Source organism: Leptodactylus fuscus, chromosome 2, assembly GCF_031893055.1.
Source record: "Leptodactylus fuscus isolate aLepFus1 chromosome 2, aLepFus1.hap2, whole genome shotgun sequence".
NCBI lineage: Eukaryota > Metazoa > Chordata > Amphibia > Anura > Leptodactylidae > Leptodactylus > Leptodactylus fuscus.
The window spans coordinates 10,784,522-10,809,571 of NC_134266.1; the positions used below are offsets into that span (position 1 = coordinate 10,784,522).

Genomic DNA, 25,050 nt, shown 5'->3' on the forward strand with positions numbered 1-25,050 from the left:
AACTTCCAGTATTCTGTCGTCTGACTACACAAGATCACCCATATGCAGTTCACTCGTTCTCCATGAACAGAAGAGACAAATTTCTTTATGTCTTTCCTCCAATCCAGATTATGCAGGGACTTCTACAGAAGATAACGCTGGAAAACTATCAGTAATAACAATAGCACCATTCTGGCCTCGGAGGACTTGGTTTCCTCTATTATTGCAAATTTAAAACAGCGAGCACTGGTCTCTTCCTCAGAATCCAGATCTATTAATCCAGAAAGGCCTGTTCTATCCAGAGTTGAGCAAACTCCACGTTTCATCTTGGTTTGTGATGGGTCCCATCCATTTGATCCTATCCAGGACATTGACCTGAAATGGTTATCTTATAAAGTGGCTTTTCTAGTAGCCATTACATCTGCTAAGAGGCTGGGAGAACTACAAGCCTTATCTTCAAGAAGTCCGTACCTAAGAATTCTACCCAATGGGGCTCTCCTGAGAACTTTACTAAGTTTCATACCTAAAGTTTCTTCAGAATATTAATAAAGAATTCTTCCTGCCAGTCTTATATCCTCATCCTTAGACAGAAGAACTGATATGTTTCCACACCTTAGATGATAAGAGAGCTAGTCTGACCTATCTGAAGAAAACCAAGGATTTCAGGAAAGAAGAACATTTGTTTGATCTCTTTTCAGGCACCAGGAGGAGGATGAAATCCTCTATAGACGCACTGACCAGATGGATCAAGTACACCATTTCTGAAGCCTACACCAAGGGCACATTGTATACGCTCTACAGCAGCCTCATTGTCTGAGGATACACAAGTCTCTATCCTAGGTATCTGTACTGCCACTTCTTGGAAATCTTCCTCTACCTTCACCAAGTGCACAGTGTACACGCTCCACAGCAGCCTCAAGGGCCGAGGATGCACAAGTCTCCATCCTGGATATCTCTACTGCCGCTTCCTGGAGATCTTCCTCTATCTTCACCAAGGAGACATTGTACATGCTCCACAGCAGCCTCAAGGGCCGAGGATACACAAGTCTCCATCCTGGATATCTCTACTGCCACTTTCTGAAGAACTTCCTCTGCCTTCACCAAGCATCATCGTCTGGACTCTGAGGGCTCGTTCACACGGGGCAACAGGGGGCGTATTTTGGTGCTGAATCCACGTCAGAATCCACAATATGCAGACCGCTTTTTTTTTTTTTTTTTTTACAACATGCCGCTCATGGAAAAAAGAAGTGAGCTGCCCTTTCTTCAGGCGGATTCCGTGGCTAATTCAGCTGTGGCATCCGCCTCGCGGCAGCAACTTCCGGACTTGGGCCCATTCCGGAGCGGGAAGCCTCGACAGTCGCAGCAGGCGCATTTTGGTCCTATTCTGACGTTTCCCGCATCAAAATCAGGACCAAAATACGCCATCCCGTGCCCCTTGTGAACGGTGCCTGAGGGTCCAGTCTTTGGCACAGCAGGACTTCATAAGGTGTCCAGATGATGTCTCCCCCGTAGGTACCTAGCGAGGTCCCATCTGGGCTGCCGCAGGACCAATAAGAAAGACAAAATTGGGTCTTACATCTTTTCTTGAGTCTTGCGGCAGCCCAGAATACTTGCCCAACCTAATACAAGAAAAAACTCATCCATTAATACACAAGGAGATAGTGAAGAGGGAAGGAGACCGTACATCATCATCTCATTACTATGTAGGTAGGCCGGTCCTAGAGGATAATAAGACGGAGCTACAGACTTATCGGTAATGCCTCACGACTCAAGGAATGTAAAATACTAGGTAGAAGCCTATGTTGTTGGTATGACGCCTCATCTGGGGGGCACTTCTATAGGCCACGCCCACACTTGTCATACATTGTGCAGCCTGTGGAGGGCTCCCCCCAGTGGACGTGTCTAGGACTGGAAAACACACACTCTCCTAGACTCACTCACCACAATCAGTCTCCATGACAACAGTGCGTGTGACGTCATAAGTCCGCGGAGAACAGAAAACATTTAGAGAAAGGGCAGGAGAGCTTCTGCCCGATTCCAATATGGCGGCATCGTATAAATCACGTGCAAAATTCTAACGAATGATCTGGGACTTTCACCAACACGCCCCTGCACTACTAACCAATGAGAGGAATCGCTGAAGGCCACACCTACTTGTCATCTTCTAGCGAATCATCAGGCTCCGCATAGTCCGGAAGCGATTGGCCGGGGTGAGGAGGAAGCCGGAAGTGACAGCGCGGGGACTGCTGAGCCCGGAATGGAGCGGTGACCGGAGCCCATGGAAGGGGCGGGGCCTGGGGAGACCGGAAACGGAGAACCTGGGGTGGTGTACACCATGGAGAACAAGCCCATAGTCACCTGTAAGAGCAGGCGGGAGTATACAGCAGTGTCACCTGTGTGTACCCTCTGTATACTGTGTCTATCCCCTGTATACCTACTATATACTGTGTGTATCCCTTGTATACCTGCTGTATATTGTGTTTGCCTCCTGTATACCTGCTGTATACTGTGTGTACCTCCTATATACTGTTTGTATCCCCTGTATACCTGATGTATGTACCCCCTGTGTGTATCCCTTGTATACCTGCTGAATGCCTCTATATACTGTGATTACCCCCTGTATACCTGCTGTATACTGTGTGTACCCCCTGTTTACTGTGTGTATCCCCTGTATACCTGCTGTATACTGTGTGTACCTCCTATATACTGTTTGTATCCCCTGTATACCTGCTGTATACTGTGTGTACCTCCTATATACTGTTTGTATCCCCTGTATACCTGCTGTATATTGTGTGTGCCTCCTGTATACCTGCTGTATACTGTGTGTACCCCCTGTGTGCCCGCTGTATACCTTTATGTACTGTGTGTACCCCCTGTATACTTCTATATACTGAGTGTATCCCCTGTATACCTGCTCTATATCTCTATATACTGTATTGCTTGTATAGTAGCTGTATTCCGTGTTTATCCACTGTATAGTTGCTGTATACTGTGTGTACCCCCTGTGTACCTGCTGTATACCTTTATGTACTGTGTGTACCCCTTGAGTATTATTATTGTTTATTTATATGGCACCATAATCCCATGCTGCTGTACATTATTATATTAATCCCATGGTGCTGTACATTATTATATTAATCCCATGGTGCTGTACATTATTATATTAATCCCATGGTGCTGTACATTATTATATTAATTTCATGGTGCTGGACATTATTATATTAATTTCATGGTGCTGTACATTTGGGGGTTACATACAATACACAGAATATACAGGTAGATATAATACTAACAATGACTGACTGGCACAGTGGGGTGGAGGGCCCTGCCCGCGAGGGCTTACAATCTATGAGGGAAGGGGGTAGAGACAGAATGAGAGGGGGAGACTGTACAGATGGGGGTGCGGTGATAGTGTTATTGGGGGGTGTAGGCCTTCCTGAATAGGGGAGTCTTCAGGACCTTCTTGAAGCCTGTGATTGTGGGGGTCAGTCTTATGTGTCTCGGTAAGGAGTTCCAGAGTATGGGGGATGCACGGGAGAAATCTTGGAGACGGTTGTGTGAGGAGCGGATGAGGGCAGAGCGGAGTAGGAGGTCATTGGAGGATCTGAGGTTACGTGTGAGCAGGTAGCGGGAGATGAGGTCAGAGATATATAGAGGGGACAGGTTGTGGATGGCTTTGTATGTTAGTGTTAGTAACTTCAACTCAATTCGCTGGGCTATAGGTAACCAGTGGAGGGACTGGCAGAGGGGAGCAGCCGATGAAGATCGGGGGTGGTGTGAGGTGAATTAAAGGCGTATTCCCATGTACATAATCATATCTATATTTGCAGATAATTAAAAGTTAAACATTTTTGCAAATATAAGTAATTAAAAATTCTGCAAAGTTTTAAAGATTTTCTGTAACTTTCTTAGTGGTGACAGTCTTTTATCTTCATCGGTTGCCAATGGTTATGACCACTAATACAGAAACTTTCTATGATCTGGGACTTGTCAGGTACCCATCCATGATTTTCTTATTGTAGCCGGGTTATCAGGCAGGGACACGACATGTAGCAGGAGATATCCCGGCCACAATAAGGACATCATGGCTGATTTTCTGACCTTAGAAAGGTCCTGCACTCATGGTCGTATCCATGGCAACTGATGAAGAAAACAAGACTGTGACCACAAGATATTTAGAGAAAATCTTGAAAACTCTGCAAAATGTTTAATTACTTATATTTGCAAAAATGTTTAACTTTTAAAGGGATTCTACCACTAAAACACATTTTTTTCTAGTTAACACGTCAGAATAGCCTTTAGAAAGGCTATTCGTCTCCTACCTTTGGATGGGCTCTCCGCCGCGCCGTTCGTTCAAAATACCGGTTTGTACCGGTATGCTAATGAGTTCTCTCGCAGCGATGGGGGCGTCCCCATTGCAGCTCGAAAACCAACCGCAGCGCCGCCTCTCTGGTCTTCTGTATCCTCCCCTTGCTTCTTCAGCGTCCTGTCGGAGGCCTGCGCAGTACGCTCTGTTCGGCGAAGATTGACGAACATACTGCGCATGCGCGAAATTGCGGTCCCAGCCATAGTGTGGGCACTGCAATTTCGCACATGTGCAGTACGTATATGACTCTGTATACTGTGTGTTTCCCCGGTGTACCTGTATATACTGTGTGTACCCCCTTTATATACTGTGTATTCCCTGTATACTTTCTGTTTGTTTCTGTGTGCCTGCTGTGTGCACCTCCTGTGTTCCTGCTGTATGCTGTGTGCGTTCCGACGTGTCACCTGTATATGGAGGAGGAGACATGTCACCTGGTTGTATAGGAGAAGGAGACGTGTCAACTGGGTGCAGAGGAGGCGGAGCAGATGTCACCTGGGTGCAGAGGAGGCGGAGCAGATGTCACCTGGGTGCAGAGGAGGCGGAGCAGATGTGTCACCTGGGTGTGGAGGAGGAGGAGGAGGATGGGACGTGTCACCTGGGTGTGGAGGAGAAGGAGGAGGATGGGACGTGTCACCTGGGTGTGGAGGAGAAGGAGGAGGATGGGACGTGTCACCTGGGTGTGGAGGAGAAGGAGGAGGATGGGACGTGTCACCTGGGTGTGGAGGAGGACCACTTATGCTGGGTTCACACTAGCGCCTGGACTCCGTTCTCAGGTTTCCGTCTCCTGTCATGCCGAGCCCACTGTTAGCACCAGTGAGCGTTTTATGCTCTCCGCAGCGAAACTGTTTTTTAAAACCAGACACAGAGTACTGCATGTCCGACTCTGTGTCCGGTTTATAAAAAAAAAACTGTTTCGTCGCGGAGAGCATAAAACGCTCACGGCCGGACACTTTTCAAACTATTTCAAATGAATGGGTTTGAAAGATGCCGGCAGGTTTCCGTCTCCTGCCATGTCTCCTGCAGAACGGAGTCCCGGGCGCAGATGTGAACGAGCCCTAACCTGTGTATTCTCTTTTGATTTGGTTTTGCAGGTGCTGGAGATCAGAGTTTGTTTACCGCAGTATATTCCACCCTCACCCAGCAGCTGCCCCGGGAGCCGATGGAATGGCGGAGGTGAGTCTAGCACCACCTGCTGGTAGCTGTCTTTAGTTTTCGCGGTGAGGTTGGCGTCACTGTATTGCGTAGCACCTTCTCTTGGCTCATTGTTACTCATTTTCTTTCCTGCAGAGCTTATGGCCGCGCTCCTAAGATGATCCATCTAGAGTCTAATTTTGTCCAATTTAAGGAGGAACTTCTGCCCAAGGAGGGGAACAAAGCGCTGCTGACCTTCCCATTCCTGCACATCTACTGGACGGAGTGCTGTGTGAGTATGGCCTGTGTCTGCCCAGGTCCTAGGAGATACGAGACACTTCAGGTTCTGGAGGATGGTAACTAAAGTGTTAACAGGCTGCTGTCTAATAGGGAGACCCCACACGTGGGGTTAATAATGGACAATGTCCATATGATGCCGCCCTGGTGAGGGGGAGGATCGGGCCGCTGTCATGTTAGGAACATTCTTGAGTAAGTAGGTTTCTCATCTCCTGGCAACATGAAAGGTGGAGGATGCAGTGAGGAGCCCGCTCCACCGGGGGCGCTGTATTTGTTGATGAAAGTTACAGGAGGATATCCAAATCCTGGGTTGTCAATAACTGTGCCTAGGGACTGTGGCGCCCCTGGTATCAAGAGAGAAAAGATATATAAGAGTGGGCACCACCAAATACAATGTATGCAAAGCAGAAATAATAGGAACACCCAAAAAAAGAGCACGCACGGCTTATCAACCTCAAATATACATGATGTAAAATGATACGGGTTATTGGCACAAAATCTGAGAATGGACAATAGGAATTGGAATAACCCCCCAAAAATATTAAAAAGGGCTCCCGGGTCTATCCCTGGGCTGGGGACCTCCATGTATCTAAGACATAACAGTGACAACGCCTCCAATTACAATGGCCGACCAATGATGTCCCACGTGTTGGATGGAAGACAAGTCTGTAGGCGCTGCAGGCCATGGTAGTATATTTAGGACACACAGGCTGCTCACTGTATCATGGGCAACATGTGGCCTTCTATTATCTAGGGACGCTTTGGAGAAGAGGCTGTACCACGGGTACCACCGCCACATAAATGTCATGCCGAGTTGTCTGTGCACCTGAAATGTGGACAGGGGTATGGCGGTCATGCAGTACACCTCCCCATATCATAATCCTAGGGGCAGGGCTGTTGTGATTTTGCTTTGTGACGATTTCTTTACAGCAAGGGGCCACAGGGTGGCTCAGTTGTTAGCACTGTAGCCTTGCAGCGCTGGAGTCCTGGTGTTCAAATCCTACCAAGGGCAAAAACCATCTGCAAGGAGTTTGTATGTTCTCCCCGTGTTTGCATGGATTTCCATCCCATATTTTAAAAAAAAGACATACTGATAGGGGAAAAATGTACAATGTGAGCTCTATGTGGGGCTCACAAACTACATTTAAAAAAAAAAGAAAAAAAAAAAGATTTCTTTACAGCATTGCCCACATGGGCTCTACACTAATCTACATCTATCCTTGTATACGAGACAATAACGTGTCTCATGACTGAAGAGGACAGACCTCCATTCCAGGACTCCTCACTATATAGAGGATAGACCTCCATCCCAGGACCCATCACTGTAGAGGATAGACCTCCATTCCAGGACCCATCACTATAGAGGACAGACCTCCATTCTAGGACCCATCACTATATAGAGGATAGACCTCCATTCCAGGACCCATCACTGTAGAGGATAGACCTCCATTCCAGGACCCATCACTATAGAGGACAGACCTCCATTCTAGGACCCATCACTATATAGAGGATAGACCTCCATTCCAGGACCCATCACTGTAGAGGATAGACCTCCATTCCAGGACTCATCACTGTAGAGGACAGACCTCCATTCTAGGATACATGACTATATAGAGGATAGACCTCCATTCCAGGACTCATCACTGTAGAGGACAGACCTCCATTCTAGGATACATGACTATATAGAGGATAGACCTCCGTTCCAGGACTCATCATTGTAGAGCAGGGGTAGGGAACGTACGGCTCTCCAGCTGTTGCAAAACTACAACTCCCAGCATGCATACTTGCTGTGCTGTTCTTGGAACTCCCATGGAAGTGATTGGAGCATGATGGGAGTTGTAGTTTCACAGCAGCTGGAGAGCCGAAGGTTCCCTACCCCTGTTGTAGAGGATAGACCTCCATTCCAACATCCGTTCCCTTGAAGACAATATCCACAGAGAGAATGTGCTGCTACCATTGAGGGAATATAAAAACTCTGCAGGAGGAGAAGAGGAAGAGAATTCCCATCTCCACCACCAAAGGTCCATGAGGTGGTGGGAATAGTGGTTGAAGCGTCATTGGTCCTACACACGATTTAGACATCGACCCTGTCATCATGTTAGAGCAAGAAGACCCTGGTGAATGAGACCCTTCATACAGTCTGCAACGGGAAACAGCAAAACCGGCCCACCACTGCAGATACTCGGAGTCAGACCCAGTGTGCTTGAAGAGGGCAGGAGCATTACAAGAGAGGGACCGTCCCAAACTTCTGCTTGATCTGTCCTGCATAGGGAGCAGCTAGTTTTAACCCTTTAATGCACTTGTTACTTAAATACCACACTGTGTTACTAATGTCAAAATGATTCAAAACTGGGCATGCAGCTATGTCTCGGACAGATATGTCAGTGATCACCGGTGTGGTCCGATTAGACACTGGGTCTAGTCACAAGAGGCACAAAACTGCTTCCCTGATGCATTTCATTCCTGCTTTTACTGTGGAGCAACACAATGCCCCCTGCTGGTGTGATGATGTGGGAGCCATCACATAAGACAGTCTGTTCTCCCAGTAGTGATATGAGGACACTTACAGTTCAGTGATATGTACAGGACACACTGCCCCCTGCTGGTGTGATGATGTGGGAGCCATCACATACGACATTTTTCCCGGCATGTTTAATATTAGTAAACTGCCAATTTGGATTAAAGTTGTTTTCCCATCCAGTGTGTCAGCATGTTGCCTGGAGCAGATCAGATAATATGCAAATGCTTGTACACAATGGACTGAGGGTTAGCTGAGTGTTTACATAGAGAGTTAACAGCCCTGGCTGAGATAAGAATAGTGTAATATAGTATGTGAACATAAATTCATAACAGTCATAAGGCCATGTCCTTTACCGGGATAAAAAGTAGCTGATGTGTTTATCGAGGTTACAATCTATCTATGTGCCAAATTTCATGCAAATTTGTTCAGCTGTTTTTGCGTGATTGAGGAACAAACATCCAAACGTTCACATTTAGGAAACTTTAGGATTAGTAGGATAGGAGATGGAGTCTATCCTGGGGACAATACGGTCTATTGTATATATTTGATGAAGTCTAGCTTGGGGATGGTGTGGTATATTGTATATAGGAGATGGAGCCTATCCTGGGGACAGCTGTCTGTGTAAGATGACTTGTCTGTCTATAAGATGATGCCGCTGATGAATATCCAGAGAGCAGTCCAGGTCATGTTTAGTAGAAGGCCCGGAGTTTCCCACAGGCGGGGGAGGTGCAGGGTTTCTTGAGACGTAATGGGATGGGGTCACTGTTGGGCTGGGAGATTCCCACACACTCTGTGCGGACCGACGTTTGGTTGTGAGGTCTGACGTCTGAGTCTGGTAACGTCCTGCGGTATATACAGAGCTCTTGTGAGTGTCTGAAGGCAGCTGAGGAGGTAAGAGAGCTCCATACTGAGCCGGGGCCCATGGTATATAGATCGTAGACACCCTGGACAGGGAGGTGAGTGCTGTATAAAGAGGTTGGCATGTAGTGGGGTGTGTAAGAGTGGTTAGTATATAGGGGTGTGTGTATATAAGAGGTGTTAGTTATAGGGATGTGTGTATGTTAGAGATTTTAGTATATAGGGATGTGTGTATGTAAGAAGTGTTAGTATATAGGTGTGTGTGTGTGTATGTAGGAGGTGTTAGTATATAGGGGTGTGTGTATGTAAGAGGTGTTAGTATATAGGGGTGTGTGTGTATGTAGGAGGTATTAGTATATAGGGGTGTGTGTATGTAGAAGGTGTTAGTATATAGGTGTGTGTATGTAGGAGGTATTAGTATATAGGGGTGTGTGTATGTAAGAAGTGTTAGTATATAGGTGTGTGTGTGTGTGTATGTAAGAGGGGTTAGTATATAGGGTGTGTGTATGTAAGAGGTGTTAGTATATAGGGGTGTGTGTATATAGGAGGTGTTAGTATATAGGGGTGTGTATGTAAGAGGTGTTAGTATATAGGGGTGTGTGTATGTAAGAGGTGTTAGTATATAGGGTGTGTGTATGTAGGAGGTGTTAGTATATAGGGATGTGTGTATGTAAGAAGTGTTAGTATATAGGTGTGTGTGTGTGTATGTAGGAGGTGTTAGTATATAGGGGTGTGTGTATGTAAGAGGTGTTAGTATATAGGGGTGTGTGTGTATGTAGGAGGTATTAGTATATAGGGGTGTGTGTATGTAGAAGGTGTTAGTATATAGGTGTGTGTATGTAGGAGGTATTAGTATATAGGGGTGTGTGTATGTAAGAAGTGTTAGTATATAGGTGTGTGTGTGTGTGTGTGTGTATGTAAGAGGGGTTAGTATATAGGGTGTGTGTATGTAAGAGGTGTTAGTATATAGGGGTGTGTGTATATAGGAGGTGTTAGTATATAGGGGTGTGTATGTAAGAGGTGTTAGTATATAGGGGTGTGTGTATGTAAGAGGTGTTAGTATATAGGGTGTGTGTATGTAGGAGGTGTTAGTATATAGGGGTGTGTGTATGTAAGAGGGGTTAGTATATAGGGTGTGTGTATATAGGAGGTGTTAGTATATAGGGGTGTGTATGTAAGAGGTGTTAGTATATAGGGGTGTGTGTATGTAAGAGGTGTTAGTATATAGGGTGTGTGTATGTAAGAGGGGTTAGTATATAGTGGTGTGTGTATGTAGGAGGTGTTAGTATATAGTGGTGTGTGTGTATGTAGGAGGTGTTAGTATATAGGGGTGTGTGTATGTAGGAGGTGTTAGTATATAGTGGTGTGTGTGTATGTAGGAGGTGTTAGTATATAGGGGTGTGTGTATGTAAGAGGTGTTAGTATATAGTGGTGTGTGTATGTAGGAGGTGTTAGTATATAGTGGTGTGTGTGTATGTAGGAGGTGTTAGTATATAGGGGTGTGTGTATGTAGGAGGTGTTAGTATATAGTGGTGTGTGTGTATGTAGGAGGTGTAAGTATATAGGGGTGTGTGTATGTAAGAGGTGTTAGTATATAGGGTGTGTGTATATAGGAGGTGTTAGTATATAGGGGTGTGTATGTAAGAGGTGTTAGTATATAGGGGTGTGTGTATGTAAGAGGTGTTAGTATATAGGGTGTGTGTATGTAGGAGGTGTTAGTATATAGGGGTGTGTGTATGTAAGAGGGGTTAGTATATAGGGTGTGTGTATATAGGAGGTGTTAGTATATAGGGGTGTGTATGTAAGAGGTGTTAGTATATAGGGGTGTGTGTATGTAAGAGGTGTTAGTATATAGTGGTGTGTGTGTATGTAGGAGGTGTTAGTATATAGTGGTGTGTGTGTATGTAGGAGGTGTTAGTATATAGGGGTGTGTGTATGTAGGAGGTGTTAGTATATAGGGGTGTGTGTATGTAGGAGGTGTTGGCCTGGGGGGAGACACAGGCAGATCTTTAATACAGAGGATGGTTTGGTCCTCCTATCTCTTCATTACACCCACCTATACCTTACCGTATCTCATCTTGTATCCAGGCTAGAGGCACCACCAGGGTCCTAGAGCCTGCACCCTGTTGTCCATTGTCCCCAATAACCTTCCCCTTTGGCTGTAATATAGTCATGACCTCCATAGATCACGTCACACTGAGGAGACTCGCTAGGACAGGAGCATATTCTTGGGGTGTGATGGTGTTTTGCCAATGTTTGTACAATGACACATCCCTGACAATGTGCCCTTGGCCTTTGATTGTTTTTAGGACACCGAAGTCTATAAAGCCACCACCAAGGATGACATCACCAAGTGGCAGAACTCGCTGCGCGCTCACGGCACCACCGACTGGCTGATTGTCGTTGTGGAGAGTGAAGCCAAGAAAAAGAACAAAACCAACATTTTGCCACGGACGTCCATTGCCGACAAGATCCGGAGCGACTTCTGTAACAAGCAGAGTGACAGGTGAGACCCTATGGGGTCATATATCTTACACTTCCATGAGCGCTCATGGCTCCACACGTGGTCACAATACATGACCACAGACGCAGATGTCCGCGTCCAATCACAGCTCGTCGTTAATGGTGATCATTGTGATGTGAATTATTGTAAGAAGATCGCCTTTTTGAAGTGGCGTGGTGACGGTTAAATGGCCGCACACCTGCTGATGGTCAGACAGGTCTTAGGCCTTGATCCGAAACGTCTGTTGTATCCCGTGACCGGTGCTCCTCCATACGCTGGCTGAGCCACCTGATCCTGAGTGTCTGTATATGGCGCTCAGATGTGTGTTGTCCTCCTACAAGTACAGACCTCAGGGTGTATATACTGTACGCTCTGTCTTGTAGGTGCATGGTGCTGGTGGACCCTTTGAAGGACACATCCCGTTCCCAAGAGTCCTGGTCTCTTTTTTTGTCCAAACTTCGCACGTTGCTCCTCACGTCCTTCACCCGTAACCTTGGACACTTTGAAGACGAGATGAGGACCCTGCGAGAGAAGAGGACGGACCCTGGCTGGAGCTTCTGTGACTACTTCATGGTGCAGGTCAGTGCCCAGCTCGGGTGGTCAATGATCAACCCCCGGATAGTTGTGCTCTGTACTGTGGATCTTGTGGGTCCACTATGTCAGGTTCATGATGCACTGGGTGTCCACTCCAATACAGTTCAATGACCTCCCAGACCGAAGTATCTGATGTTTGGAGTGGCCACACCATAATATGACCTGTCTATCCCTGTCGGCATCATGTCTTTTTTTTTATGTCTTGGTCTCAGGAGGAATTGGCCTTTGTCTTTGAGATGCTACAGCAGTTTGAGGATGCCTTGGTCCAGTATGATGAATTGGACGCCCTCTTCTCCCAGTATGTTCTGAACTTTGGTGCCGGCGGTGAGTAGACATGGGTGCAGGGGCTGTGTGTACTTCATGCTGGGGTTCTCCTTCAGAGATGTGTCCTGTGGTTAGTGGTCACTCTCTGCCATGCTTACCCGACCTTCCCCTTGACCATGGCATTCATGGCAATGCTGTGTCTTTATAGATGGGGCGAATTGGCTCAGCTCCTTCTGTCAGCCAGTGCAGAGCTGGGATGGCCTCGCTCTAAGAAAACCCATTGACATGGAAAAAAGAGACTTGATCCAGCGTCGTTCGGCTAACCTGCTGGAACTGCGAAGTTACCTCTTCTCTCGCCAGTGCACCCTACTCCTCTTCCTGCAGAGACCCTGGGAGGTGGCAGCCCGGGCACTAGAACTTCTCCATAACTGTGTCCAGGAGCTGCGGCTGTTGGAGGTGAGCTGGTGTTGTCTACAGGTCACATATAAGCTGCCATAATGAGTGCTGCATACTTATATTCACCTGTGCTATGGGCCTACAGGTGGCCGTTCCCCCAGGAGCTCTGGACTGTTGGGTGTTTTTGAGCTGTCTGGAGGTTCTGCAGAGGATCGAAGGCTGTTGTGAGAGAGCTCAGATCGAGGCCAATGTCTCCCACACGGTGGGGCTTTGGAGCTACGCAACTGAGAAGGTCAGTCTGGCTTGTGGATCACTTTAAGAGGTTGTGGTGGTGGGGCTGGTCTGTTGTGGGGGTCATTGTATCATGTTGTGATGTGAAGGTTATTATTAGACATGCGCGAATACTATTCGAAACGGCCGTTTCGAATAGCATGCACCCATAGGAATGAATGGAAGCAGCCAGCACGCAGACTTTGCTAGCGGCCGGACGCTTATCCCCCTGTGTGCCGGTTGCTTCCATTCATTCTATGGGTGCGTGCGATTCGAAACGGGAGGTTCGAATAGTACTCGCTCATCTCTAGTTATTATATGAGGTTGGGGTGGAGGGGCTGATCTGGAGTCATTGCATGATGTGGTGGAGGGGCCAGTCTTGGGGTCATTGTATGAGTTGTTGGCAGCCATTACATCTTGGATCAGACCAGATCTTTGTGCTTCCAGTTGCAGGCTCTCGGATCCCTGTGTGGTTTGGTGTCGGAGTCTGGCCCATGCTCAGAGGACCTGCAGAGGACGGTGGATTTACTGGCTGGGTTAGGAACAGAGAGACCAGAGACAGGTGAGGGGCCTGGGTGTAGGGGGCGCTCTTTCCTCCCTTTCTTGCCCCTCATTGTATTTATCTATTGTTTCTTCTGCAGCAAACACAGCACAGAGTCCTTACAAGAAGCTGCAGGAGGCGCTGTCCTCAGAAGAGTCGTTTGAAAAGCATTATCTGGTAAGGGGTCTACTGTACTGATACACCTGACCCATCCCCTCATACCCCACCCACCATCTCTCACCCTCTGTCTCTCTGCAGGACCTGGCCCATGCCACCATAGAAATGTACAGCAGTATCGGGAGAAGCCGATCTGCCAAACTGGTGGGGAAGAACCTGGCTGACTTCTACATGTAACTACCGAAACCTCCCCCGATCCCTGCTCAGCAACACAGATCTCTGTGCCCTTCTCTATATCTGTTATTTTCTGCTCTCTTCTCTGTTCTACTCATCCCTCTCACTTCTCTGCTCTCCAGTCTTCTCTGCGCTCTTCTCTACTCAGCTCTCCAGTCTTCTCTGTGCACTCTCTGCTCAGCTCTCCAGTCTTCTCTGCGCACTCTCTGCTCAGCTCTCCAGTCTTCTCTGCGCTCTCTCTGCTCGGCTCTCCAGTCTTCTCTGCTCTCTCTCTGCTCGGCTTTCCAGTCTTTTCTGTTCTCTCTCTCTCTGCTCGGCTCTCCAGTCTTCTCTGCTCTCTCTCTGCTCAGCTCTCCAGTCTTCTCTGTTCTCTTCTCTGTTCTTTTCTTCCCTCTCTCTGCTCGGCTCTCCAGTCTTCTCTGCTCAGCTCTCCAGTCTTCTCTGTGCACTCTCTGCTCAGCTCTCCAGTCTTCTCTGCGCACTCTCTGCTCAGCTCTCCAGTCTTCTCTGCGCTCTCTCTGCTCGGCTCTCCAGTCTTCTCTGCTCTCTCTCTGCTCGGCTTTCCAGTCTTTTCTGTTCTCTCTCTCTCTGCTCGGCTCTCCAGTCTTCTCTGCTCTCTCTCTGCTCAGCTCTCCAGTCTTCTCTGTTCTCTTCTCTGTTCTTTTCTTCCCTCTCTCTGCTCGGCTCTCCAGTCTTCTCTGCTCAGCTCTCCAGTCTTCTCTGTGCACTCTCTGCTCAGCTCTCCAGTCTTCTCTGCTCTCTCTCTGCTCAGCTCTCCAGTCTTCTCTGCTCTCTCTCTGCTCGGCTTTCCAGTCTTTTCTGTTCTCTCTCTCTCTGCTCGGCTCTCCAGTCTTCTCTGTTCTCTTCTCTGTTCTTTTCTTCCCTCTCTCTGCTCGGCTCTCCAGTCTTCTCTGCTCTCTCTCTGCTCAGCTCTCCAGTCTTCTCTGTGCACTCTCTGCTCAGCTCTCCAGTCTTCTCTGCGCTCTCTCTGCTCAGCTCTCCAGTCTTCTCTGGTCTCTCTCTGCTCAGCTCTCCAGTCTTCTCTGCTCTCTCTCTGCTCGGCTTTCCAGTCTTTTCTGTTCTCTCTCTCTCTGCTCGGCTCTCCAGTCTTCTCTGCTCTCTCTCTGCTCAGCTCTCCAGTCTTCTCTGTTCTCTTCTCTGTTCTTTTCTTCCCTCTCTCTGCTCGGCTCTCCAGTCTTCTCTGCTCTCTCTCTGTTCAGTATGAGTATGTGCTGAGGGAGCCTCCTGAGGTTCGCTCAGTGGTTTCGTTTGGATCGAAAACCCAGCGTGAACTGTAATTGTTCTTATATTGTGGGGTCTCCTTAGAGACCTAATATAACAAACAGTGTTACTCACCTCTCTTGGGCTTTGGTGCGACTCCCTGCTGTCTTCTAACTCATGACAAGGACCTGTGGGTCTCGTGGGTCATGCAGCATCATGACGCTTGCGTCTGTGTCATGAAGCCACGTGACCAACTGAGGTCCAATCAAAGGCCATCGGTCGCTGATGTCAGTGAGGAGCTTAAGATAGGAGGAAGTTTCACCAAAGCCCAGGATAGGTGAGTGACACTGGTTTGTATGTTTTTTCCCTCCCCGGGCCCTCTGACCATTATACTCTGCAGGTTGAGGAGACCCCACACTATACGAGTTCATTGTGAATGAAACTGCAGGTAGAACCTCGTGAATATTGTAATAACCAAACCGAAATAATGTGTACAAAATCCGGTTATCTGGGATGGTTTTGGTGATTTCTCCATGAATCGCCCATCCCTAATGGAGATAGTCAGGGTTATGGTGGGCAGTTCTTGAATTTTCTTCTTTTTTCCCCTCCTCAGGAAGAAGTCTTTGCCGCAGAAGGCGGAGCCCTACTTACAAGGGGCGCTTCGCATGTACCAGGCCGAGGGCTGGGCACTGCCCCTCACTCACACCCGAAAGCAGCTAGCGGAGTGTCAGAAGCTGCTGGGGCAGACTGAGCCGTATCCTTTTGGCGGCAATTCTTTATCTATTGAGCTGCTCCTGGTCTTCCTGGGGGTATAGCTTTTTGGGTACGCCTGCACCCTCTCGCCTTCTCCTTAACTCTGCTGTAGATACCTAAAAACCTGCAGTCTGCTGGCCACTGATGGAAACCTATCCCAAGAGGAGCGCGTCAGATATGGCCACGAGATCCTTCGTCTTTCGACACCGGACACCAGTACTGGAGGTATAGCATTGGAAAAGGGGGGAGGGGGTGTAACATTAAGAACAAGCAGAGGACAAGATAACAGATTTATCCTCCTACTCCTTTCCTCAGGTAACCCTGTCAACCTCCCGTTCAGCTCTTTTGCTCAGTTGACCTCTCTCCGCTTCGATCCCCCCAATGCAGTGGTTCATGTTGGGGGGTCCCTGTCCATAGAGCTGACGCTCTTGTGCCACATGCCGGAGCCGTTCCATCTGGAGCATCTCTCAGGATTTTTCCATTATAGTCTGGACAAAAACAGCTACCGTAAAACTGCAGAGTGGCTCACCCGACACAAACCATCCGGGGGTACTGTGCATTTTCAGCCTGAGGCTCCTTTGGGAGTTCGAGTATCACCACCCGTCCTGGAGCTGTCAGAGATGCATGAGAAGAGTCCTTCTGAGGGCTGCCTGGTCAGCACAGGTGTCATCTGCAGGAATGTGCACATGTTACTGCGGCCGCAGGACTCGAGCGTCTCCTCTCCCCTGGACAGACACTCCGGCCTCAGTCTGGATGATGACGCTCACAACCTCCGCTGCAACAATGTCATCCTGCAGCCGGGTCTCAACCATGTGACCTTTCATACTCAGGTACTGAATGTCTTCTTATGGCTACCCCTGTGTAAGCGGGCTCTAGTGCATGTCAGACAGCCAAGCAGAAGACATTGTGGCCATGTATCCCTCTCCTCCAGCGGCAGTGATGCCCTGTACTCCCTCCCGTCTCTTCCATTCTCTGGCAGTGATGCCCTGTACTCCCTCCCGTCTCTTCCATTCTCTGGCAGTGATGTCCTGGACTCCCTCCTATTCTATTCCTCCTCTCCACTGTAGTGATGCCCTGTACGCTTTCTTATTCTGTTCTTCCCCTCCACTGGCAGTGATGCCTTGTACTCCCTCCCACCCCTCCAACTCTCTCAATAATTCCCTGTACTCGCTCCTATTCTTTTCCTTAATTACCAGTGATGCCCTTTACTCCCTTCCACCCCTCCAACTCTGGCAATAATTCCCTGTAATCGCTCCTATTCTTTTCTTTCACTGCCAGTAATTCCCTTTACTCCATCCTATCCATCCCCTCCATTGGCAGTGATGTCTTGTACATCCTCCTGTCTGTCACTCTCTGGCCGTGATGTCCTGTACTCCCTCCCATCCTTCCACTTTCTGGCAGTGAGTTACTGTACTCTCTCCTGTCTCTCCCACTCTTTGTCACTGATGTCTTATAATTCCTCCTATTCCTCCCCTACACCAGCACTGATGCCCTGTACTCCATCCTATTCTTTCCCTTTATTGGCAATGCCCTGTACTCCCTCGCGTCCCTTCCATTCACTGTCAGTGATGCCCTGTACTCCCTTACATTCTCTGGCAGTCATGCCCTGTACTCTCTCCCGTCCCTTCCATTCTCTACCAGTCATGCCCTGTACTCTCTCCCGTCCCTTCCATTCTCTACCAGTCATGCCCTGTACTCTCTCCCGTCCCTTCCATTCTCTACCAGTCATGCCCTGTACTCTCTCCCGTCCCTTCCATTCTCTACCAGTCATGCCCTGTACTCTGCTGTCCCTTCCACTCTCTACCAGTCATGCCCTGTACTCCCTTCCATTCTCTACCAGTCATGCCCTGTACTCCCTTCCACTCTCTACCAGTCATGCCCTGTACTCCCTTCCACTCTCTACCAGTCATGCCCTGTACTCTGCTGTCCCTTCCACTCTCTACCAGTCATGCCCTGTACTCCCTTCCATTCTCTACCAGTCATGCCCTGTACTCCCTTCCACTCTCTACCAGTCATGCCCTGTACTCCCTTCCACTCTCTACCAGTCATACCCTGTACCCTCCTGTCCCTTCCATCCTCTGGCAGTCATACCCTGTCACCAGTCCTCAGGGGTCACTTCTGATTACATGTTTTTCCTCCTTTGTTAAGGCTCAGGAGCCTGGCACCTACACCCTGCGCCAACTTGCTGCATCGTTTGGGTCGGTGCAGCTGCTGCTTCCCCATGTGTACCCCATAGTACAGTATGATGTTTATTCCCAGGAGCCTCAGTTGAAGGTGGAGCCGCTGAGTGGTGAGTAAGATGGGAGCTGTGAGTCCAGGTACACCATGACAGTGGGCAGGGAGCAACACTCCCAACATCTTTTGTCTCCACACAGATTGCCTTCTTGCTGGGGTACCACAGAAGTTAAAGTTTACGGTGACAACTGGACATTATCGTGTTAAACCCGGTGACACTCTTCAGCTGAGTAATGCGGACACCATGCCGATTATACCGGGAGTGGACAACACGGCCTCCATTTACCAGAACAGCCATGGTGAGTCGAGCTTCTGCAGCGCCTCCCCAAGGTAGGGGCCTGAACAACCTACAGACTGTATGTAGGGCCTGCTGACTTCACTCATGTAGCTTCTGTCTTCAGATCGGCCCTATTAATACTCCTGGTCCCCGTCCGATTACATTTGCTGGCAACTTCTGTGTCTTTGTTTCAGGTGAAGCGTCGGTCAGTGCTTTTAATATTCAGCGCTCTGATAAAGTGACCAGTATCTCCCTCCCACTGGCCCCTCCGTACCATGTCATGGAGTTTGAGCTGGACGTGGTCTGTCTACTTCCTGAGGGTGGACGTTTAATGAATGGCGAAATCCCACGCCGAGGGAAGGATCCTCAGAATTCTCTCAGCAGTGCTGCTAGTGGCATCCTGGAGCAGCGGGTGGGTAGTGTTGTCCATGGGGCCATGGGGGGGGGGTAGTGTTGTCCATGGGGCCGTGGGGGGGAGTAGTGTTGTCCATGGGGCCGTGGGGGGGAGTAGTGTTGTCCATGGGGCCGTGGGGGGGGGGTAGTGTTGTCCATGGGGGTGGCGGGTTGGTTAGAGTTGTCCATGGGGGCGGCGGGTGGGTAGAGTTGTCCAAGGGGTGCTGCGGGTGGGTAGAGTTGTCCATGGGGGCGGCGGGTGGGTAGAGTTGTCCAAGGGGTGCTGCGGGTGGGTAGAGTTGTCCATGGAGCGGCGGGTGGGTAGAGTTGTCCATGGGGGCGGCGGGTGGGTAGAGTTGTCCATGGGGGCGGGTGGTGGGTAGAGTTGTCCATGGGGGCAGCGGGTGGGTAGAGTTGTCCATGGAGCGGCGGGTGGGTAGAGTTGTCCATGGGGGCGGCGGGTGGGTAGAGTTGTCCATGGGGGCAGCGGGTGGGTAGAGTTGTCCATGGAGCGGCGGGTGGGTAGAGTTGTCCATGGGGGCGGCAGGTGGGTAGAGTTGTCCATGGAGCGGCGGGTGGGTAGAGTTGTCCATGGGGGCGGCAGGTGGGTAGAGTTGTCCAGGGAGGCGGCGGGTGGGTAGAGTTGTCCATGGGGGCGGCGGGTGGGTAGAGTTGTCCAGGGAGGCGGCGGGTGGGTAGAGTTGTCCATGGGGGCGGCAGGTGGGTAGAGTTGTCCAGGGAGGCGGCAGGTGAGCAGTGTTGTCTGGGCTCAGACTAGAGAGGGGTGTAGGCCCTTCTTCTGGCCGCTGCAGGTGGTTATTGACTCTCATCTCTACCTTTCAGGTTTCTGTTGACTGCCCGTGGTCCATCTATTCCACCATTATCAGTCTGACGTTCCACCTTCCTCTGAAGGCTCAGCACGTGCTACTGTCCTCAGGCACCAGGTGATGGCGCCATGTGACTGTGTGGAAATGGTCTGCTGCACCCTGTTTTCTCTCCTAATTGTATTCTCTCTCCTCTCTAGAAAGTACATCCAGGTCTGCGTGGAGAACACGTGCGATTATAGTTTCCAGTTGTCGGATGGCTGCCTCAGCTCCACCCGAGACCTTCAGTTCCATCCTTTGCACACAATGGAGAGCCAGGTATCACCCACAATACTTTGCTCCATAGGAGGAGGGATGGTTGGATGAGACAGGCCTCAGTGTTCACATCCTAAGCGATCTGTGCTGGTTATGTAGGTGTGGACTCTGATTAGGTGTAAACCCCCATGACGAGACTGAATTTAGGCAACAAGTGTTGTCAGGTGAATATAATTGCAGCAAGTGTAGGGTTAAGAGGTGACGTTATAAAAGGCAGCTGACCTGAGGTCACAACAGAGGGCGGGGCTGTGACTACTTTGTTACTGTTATTGTGTGTCTCTTATGGAAATAACTATATAATTTGGCTGCTCAGGAGACGCCTGTTGTAGACAGTAGCAGGCTGTTCTCTCATGTTGGGGGTCTCTCGCATGGTTTGGTCTCTCTCTGCCGCTCTCTGGGTATATTGCCATCTTTGTACAGGTTTCTGACTGGGTTGTGTTCCTCGCAAGCTCTCCATAGTGACTAGTGCCTGTTCTATTTGTGGGAGGTGACGTGGTGCCAGGCTCTGGCCCCATGACTTCCCTGCAGCTTCTCTCTCTCTCTTTTTTTCACTCGCTGGGTGTGTTACCGTCTTTGTACAGGTTTCTGACTGGCTGTTTTGTTCCTTTCAGGCCCTCCAGAGTCAGCAGTGCCTGTTCTACGTGTGGGAAGTGACGTGGTGCCAGGCTCTGCCCCCATCACTTCCCTGCAGCTTCTCGGTCAGCTTCTTCCCATTGCCTCTCCCAGAGTCCTGCGCCCATCTCCAGCCTTTCACCTACTTCTTCCACTTGGAGCACTTTTATGTGAGTAGTCCCCATCCAGGTGCTGACTGAGCTAAGTAACGTCTTGAGCAGTGCAGAGGCTCCTGGTCGCTCCGGTGCCATAAATCATGAGCCTCATCTGTACTTCAGAAGAACCCGATGAAACTGGAGCTCTGGTGTCCTCTGGTTGCAAGGCAGAGTACATAGTAGTAGAGATGAGCGAGTACTGTGTGGATCAGCCGATCCGAACAGCACGCTCCATAGAAATGAATGGATGCACCTGGTACTTCCGCTTTGACGGCGGCCGGCCGCTTAACCCCCCCGCGTGCCGGCTACGTCCATTCATTTCTATGCGAGCGTGCTGTTTGGATCGGCTGATCCGAACAGTACTCGCTCATCTCTACATAGTAGTAGTTGATGCGTTTCGAGTATTACTTGCCCATTGCAGTAACTTTTAGCCAGCTTGGTATAAAGTCCTTACGTCTTCCTAATCTGAGCTAGAAAAATTGCTACAAGGACAGAGTCCAGGCGCAAAAAAATTGTCAGGGATGTGACAAGCCCACACTGAGCTGTCATGGCCGCCGGTGCCTGTAGCCAGCTTCAAACGTCATGATAATTATCGGGGAGCAGGAACACCCATAATATTCCAGTGTTGGTAAGTGATCTCGGGGTGACCCCATCATCTGTAGTAGAAGCTCTCGTCTGGACGGATACTCCTCCATAAAATACTGGAGGCATTTTGTTTCTAGTCTGTCCATGTAACGCTCTGCATTCTCCATTACCAGACCCTATACACTGTACGTGCTGAAATCTCACCCCCGGCAGAGTCGAAGTTCTGTAAAATGGGGTCACTCTGTTCACTGGAAGTTTGCATCACTCGATTGTGTGACCCCGCAGAGACCGACAAGGAAGAAACCTTAACAGATTGTGAGGGGTACACCAGCACTCAGCTCTTTTACCAGGGTAAGGAGATGTAAATAATATCCAATGTAATGGGTAGGGGAGCAGGGTTTAGGGTCCTTTAAGATCTCTTAATGATGTCTGTGTTTTGTAGTGGTTGATGGTGGAAGTAACTGGGCGGTGTGTGGGAGAAGCTCTGGCGTGGTCCTGATGCCACTTAAACATGGGGCGTGCCATACTGTTCGGATGGAGGTCATGCCTCTCTTTGCTGGATATCTGCCCTACCCGGATGTTCAGCTCTTCAGATACCTGCCTCATCACTCGCACTCTCAGCAGGTGGATGCCGGTGAGTTATATACACCACGTATTATTGGGTCCTCTCTCCATGTACATGTGTGCCCCAGGCATTGCAGGGAAAGGAGTACTTGCAGCATTTTCAGGGTTTCTTCTTGCGTGATGATGGCATTCCATCTGTGGTAAGGAGGCTTCACTCTGCAGAGTCTTGTATTCATTCCTGCCTTATATTACGGAAATATGGTCTGCCTGTTTCTCTGATTTACGGCCTGATTTTTTTTGTGTTTCTACAGACAGCTGGATTGAGAATGATTCTGTGTCTATGGAGGATCCGTGTGAGGCCCCAAGTGGGCGATCTCAGAGCACCTCGCTTTCTCCAGGGGCTCTCAGTAATACAGCGGAACAGAAAGGACTTCCAATGCCACGACTGCAACCTTTCCACGCTGGACAAGTCAGCAACAGCAGCGCAGGCCGGCAAATCCTGGTTATTCCCAGTATGGACGACCATGTGCTGGAGGTCAACGTCACATGACACCGTGCCCTGCTCAGAAGCCAGTAGTGTATTATATATATATGTACAGCTGGGTGCGGGGCCTGGACTGAGGCCCTGTATCACTTTTCATGATGCCTGGATGAATTGGAAGTTTTGGATGACTGCAGCAATGCTGATCATAGTGCAATATTCTGTGTTACCCTGCAGCCGGGCACTAGACATAATGCTGGGTGTATATAAGGGGGATGGGCACTCACTGAGGGTGTTGCCAAACTCTGGTTCTTGCATGTTATTTTTTGCTGCATTGTCATCAGCAGTGACCCCCCACCCCCCAGGGCCTAAGTGTGTGGCAAGGGTCATGGTGCAGGGGCTGGAGAGTAGCATGGAAAGGAGGGTTAGACACTACATCCTTGTGAGTCACCTGACCTCACTGCCTCATACTGACCATTGTCCGCTCAGTGCTCAGAGCTGTGTTTCTTTTCCAGATCATTCACCAGAAAACTACTGTGGCCCATGGTCTGACCTTATTGTACTAGGTTTCTCCACCACTGGTCAGTACCAATAACACAGACCTGATGTGAGAGCTGTGGCCCTAATTGACATTGTATCAGCCCACCCTGTTCATTGGCCAGTATGAGGTCCATGTCTGTAGCTTCTATTCTATCGGCCCATCCTGGTCAGTGGCCGGTGTGTGCTTTGTGGCTGTAGCTCCTGTTATATCAGCCCACCCCGGTCATTGGCCTGTATGTGGTCCATGGTTGTAGTTCCTGTCCCAGTTATTGGCCGGTATGATGGTCACTCCGAGAGCTCTAGCCTCTGCACTACACACTTGAGCTCCCTTCTGGAATCTTCCTTGCTGCTATAGAGAAATCTTCTGTCCCAGCCTATAATATAGCCCGATGGGATGGAGAGATATGAAGCACCCCTGACGGACAGCGATCCGTTCAGCACGTTGCCTTCATGTCTTGTGACTGCTGGAGCCATCATGGCGGGGTTTGTCTTGTAGACATTTGCAGCTGTTGCTGTATTATGGGATTTTAAGGTAACAGCACTATTTATTTTTTGGTATATTATACCTCTAAAATAAGGTGGAAGCTTGTATTAAGAGAAGCCAGAAATACATGTGTTTTACCACAGTGTCGTGTCTTCATTGTGCTGGGGAGGTTCATGTAAGAAAAGCAGATCTCATAGACCAGTCCTGTGTGTACATAGAGTCCACCTGTGAACAACACATCCCATGGACCTGTCCTGTAGGTCCAGATAGAGCCGACGTATGAAGAGTCCATTTGTTTGACATGTCCCATGTGCCCGTCCATCCCTCCATTACTGCTCAGGCCAACCACTGCCCGTCCATCCCTCCATTACTGTTCAGGCCAATCTCCGCCCGTCCATCCCTCTGTTACTGCTCAGGCCAACATCTGACATCCATCCCTCTATTACTGCTCAGGCCAACCACTGCCCGTTCATCCCTCCATTACTGTTCAGGCCAATCTCCGCCCGTCCATCCCTCTGTTACTGCTCAGGCCAACATCTGACATCCATCCCTCCATTACTGCCCAGGCCAACCACTGCCCATCCATTATTGCTCAGGCCAACCTCTGCCCGTCCATCCCTCCGTTACTGCTCCGGCCACCCTCCTCCCGTCCAATCCTGTGTTACTGCTGAGCCCACCCTCTGCCTGTCCATCCCTCCATTACTGCTCAGGCCAACCTCTGCCGGTCCATTACTGCTCAGGCCAACCTCTGCCGGTCCATTACTGCTCAGGTCAACTTCTGCCCGTCCAGCCCTTTGTTACTGCTGAGCCCAATCTCCATCTGTCCATCTCTCCATAACTTCTCAGGCCAACCTCTGCCTGTCCATCCAACCATTATTGCTAATGCCAACCTCCACCTGTTCAGTCCTCCGGTACTGCTCAGGCCAACCTCTGCCCATCCATCCCTCTGTTACTGATCAGGCCAACCTCCGCCTGTCCATCCCTTTGTTACTACTAAGGCCAATGATGCAATGATGTTTGTGACATGGACCTTGAGTGTTATTTTCCAGGTCTTCTCGTAGTAGTTGAAAGACAGATGGAATGACTTCACGACTTGTGTAAATGGGGGAGCACCCGGATTTATTGATACTTACACTTTATTCCATACGGAGACGGTAGAACGTCTTCCTGCAAACCTCCAAATTACTACTACAGTATCCACATGGACAGATTTTTTTTTTTTATATACAGTCCTATGAAAAAGTTTGGGCACCCCTATTCATCTTAATCATTTTTATTTCTAAATATTTTGGTGTTTGCAACAGCCATGTCAGTTTGATATATCTAATAACTGATGGACACAGTAATATTTCTGGATTGAAATGTGCAATATGCATTAAACCAAAATTTGACCGGTGCAAAAGTCTGGGCACCTCAACAGAAAATTTAGTAGCCAGTAATATTTAGTAGATCCTCCTTTTGCCTCTAGTCACTTCCTGTAGCTTTTAATCAGTTCCTGGATGAAGGGATTTTGGACCATTCCTCTTTACAAAACAATTCA

General features: G+C 49.1%; 1 protein-coding gene across 1 annotated transcript; it reads left to right on the forward strand.

The window, feature by feature from the left end:
- The first annotated feature begins 2,192 nt into the window (after positions 1–2,192).
- Positions 2,193–23,652, forward strand: TRAPPC10 (trafficking protein particle complex subunit 10). Its single transcript, XM_075263378.1, has 23 exons — positions 2,193–2,339; positions 5,437–5,518; positions 5,633–5,768; positions 11,462–11,658; positions 12,039–12,234; positions 12,462–12,573; positions 12,722–12,969; positions 13,055–13,201; positions 13,627–13,741; positions 13,821–13,897; positions 13,979–14,070; positions 15,906–16,046; positions 16,158–16,270; positions 16,361–16,875; positions 18,194–18,335; positions 18,421–18,579; positions 18,752–18,969; positions 19,794–19,894; positions 19,975–20,092; positions 20,701–20,871; positions 21,615–21,792; positions 21,884–22,075; positions 22,317–23,652. The coding sequence occupies exons 1-23, from the start codon at positions 2,258–2,260 to the stop codon at positions 22,553–22,555; spliced, it is 3,771 nt and encodes a 1,256-aa protein (XP_075119479.1). The 5' UTR covers positions 2,193–2,257; the 3' UTR covers positions 22,556–23,652.
- Positions 23,653–25,050: the final 1,398 nt, after the last annotated feature.

What these genes read in the sequence shown, in the direction of transcription:
- TRAPPC10 (XM_075263378.1), top strand. Translation starts at nt 2,258, where the DNA reads ATGGAAGGGGCGGGGCCTGGGGAGACCGGAAACGGAGAACCTGGGGTG. An exon ending in GAGCCGATGGAATGGCGGAG is followed by an intron (nt 5,519 to 5,632) that starts GTGAGTCTAGCA and finishes TCTTTCCTGCAG; the next exon opens with AGCTTATGGCCGCGCTCCTA. An exon ending in ATGTGACCTTTCATACTCAG is followed by an intron (nt 16,876 to 18,193) that starts GTACTGAATGTC and finishes TCCTTTGTTAAG; the next exon opens with GCTCAGGAGCCTGGCACCTA.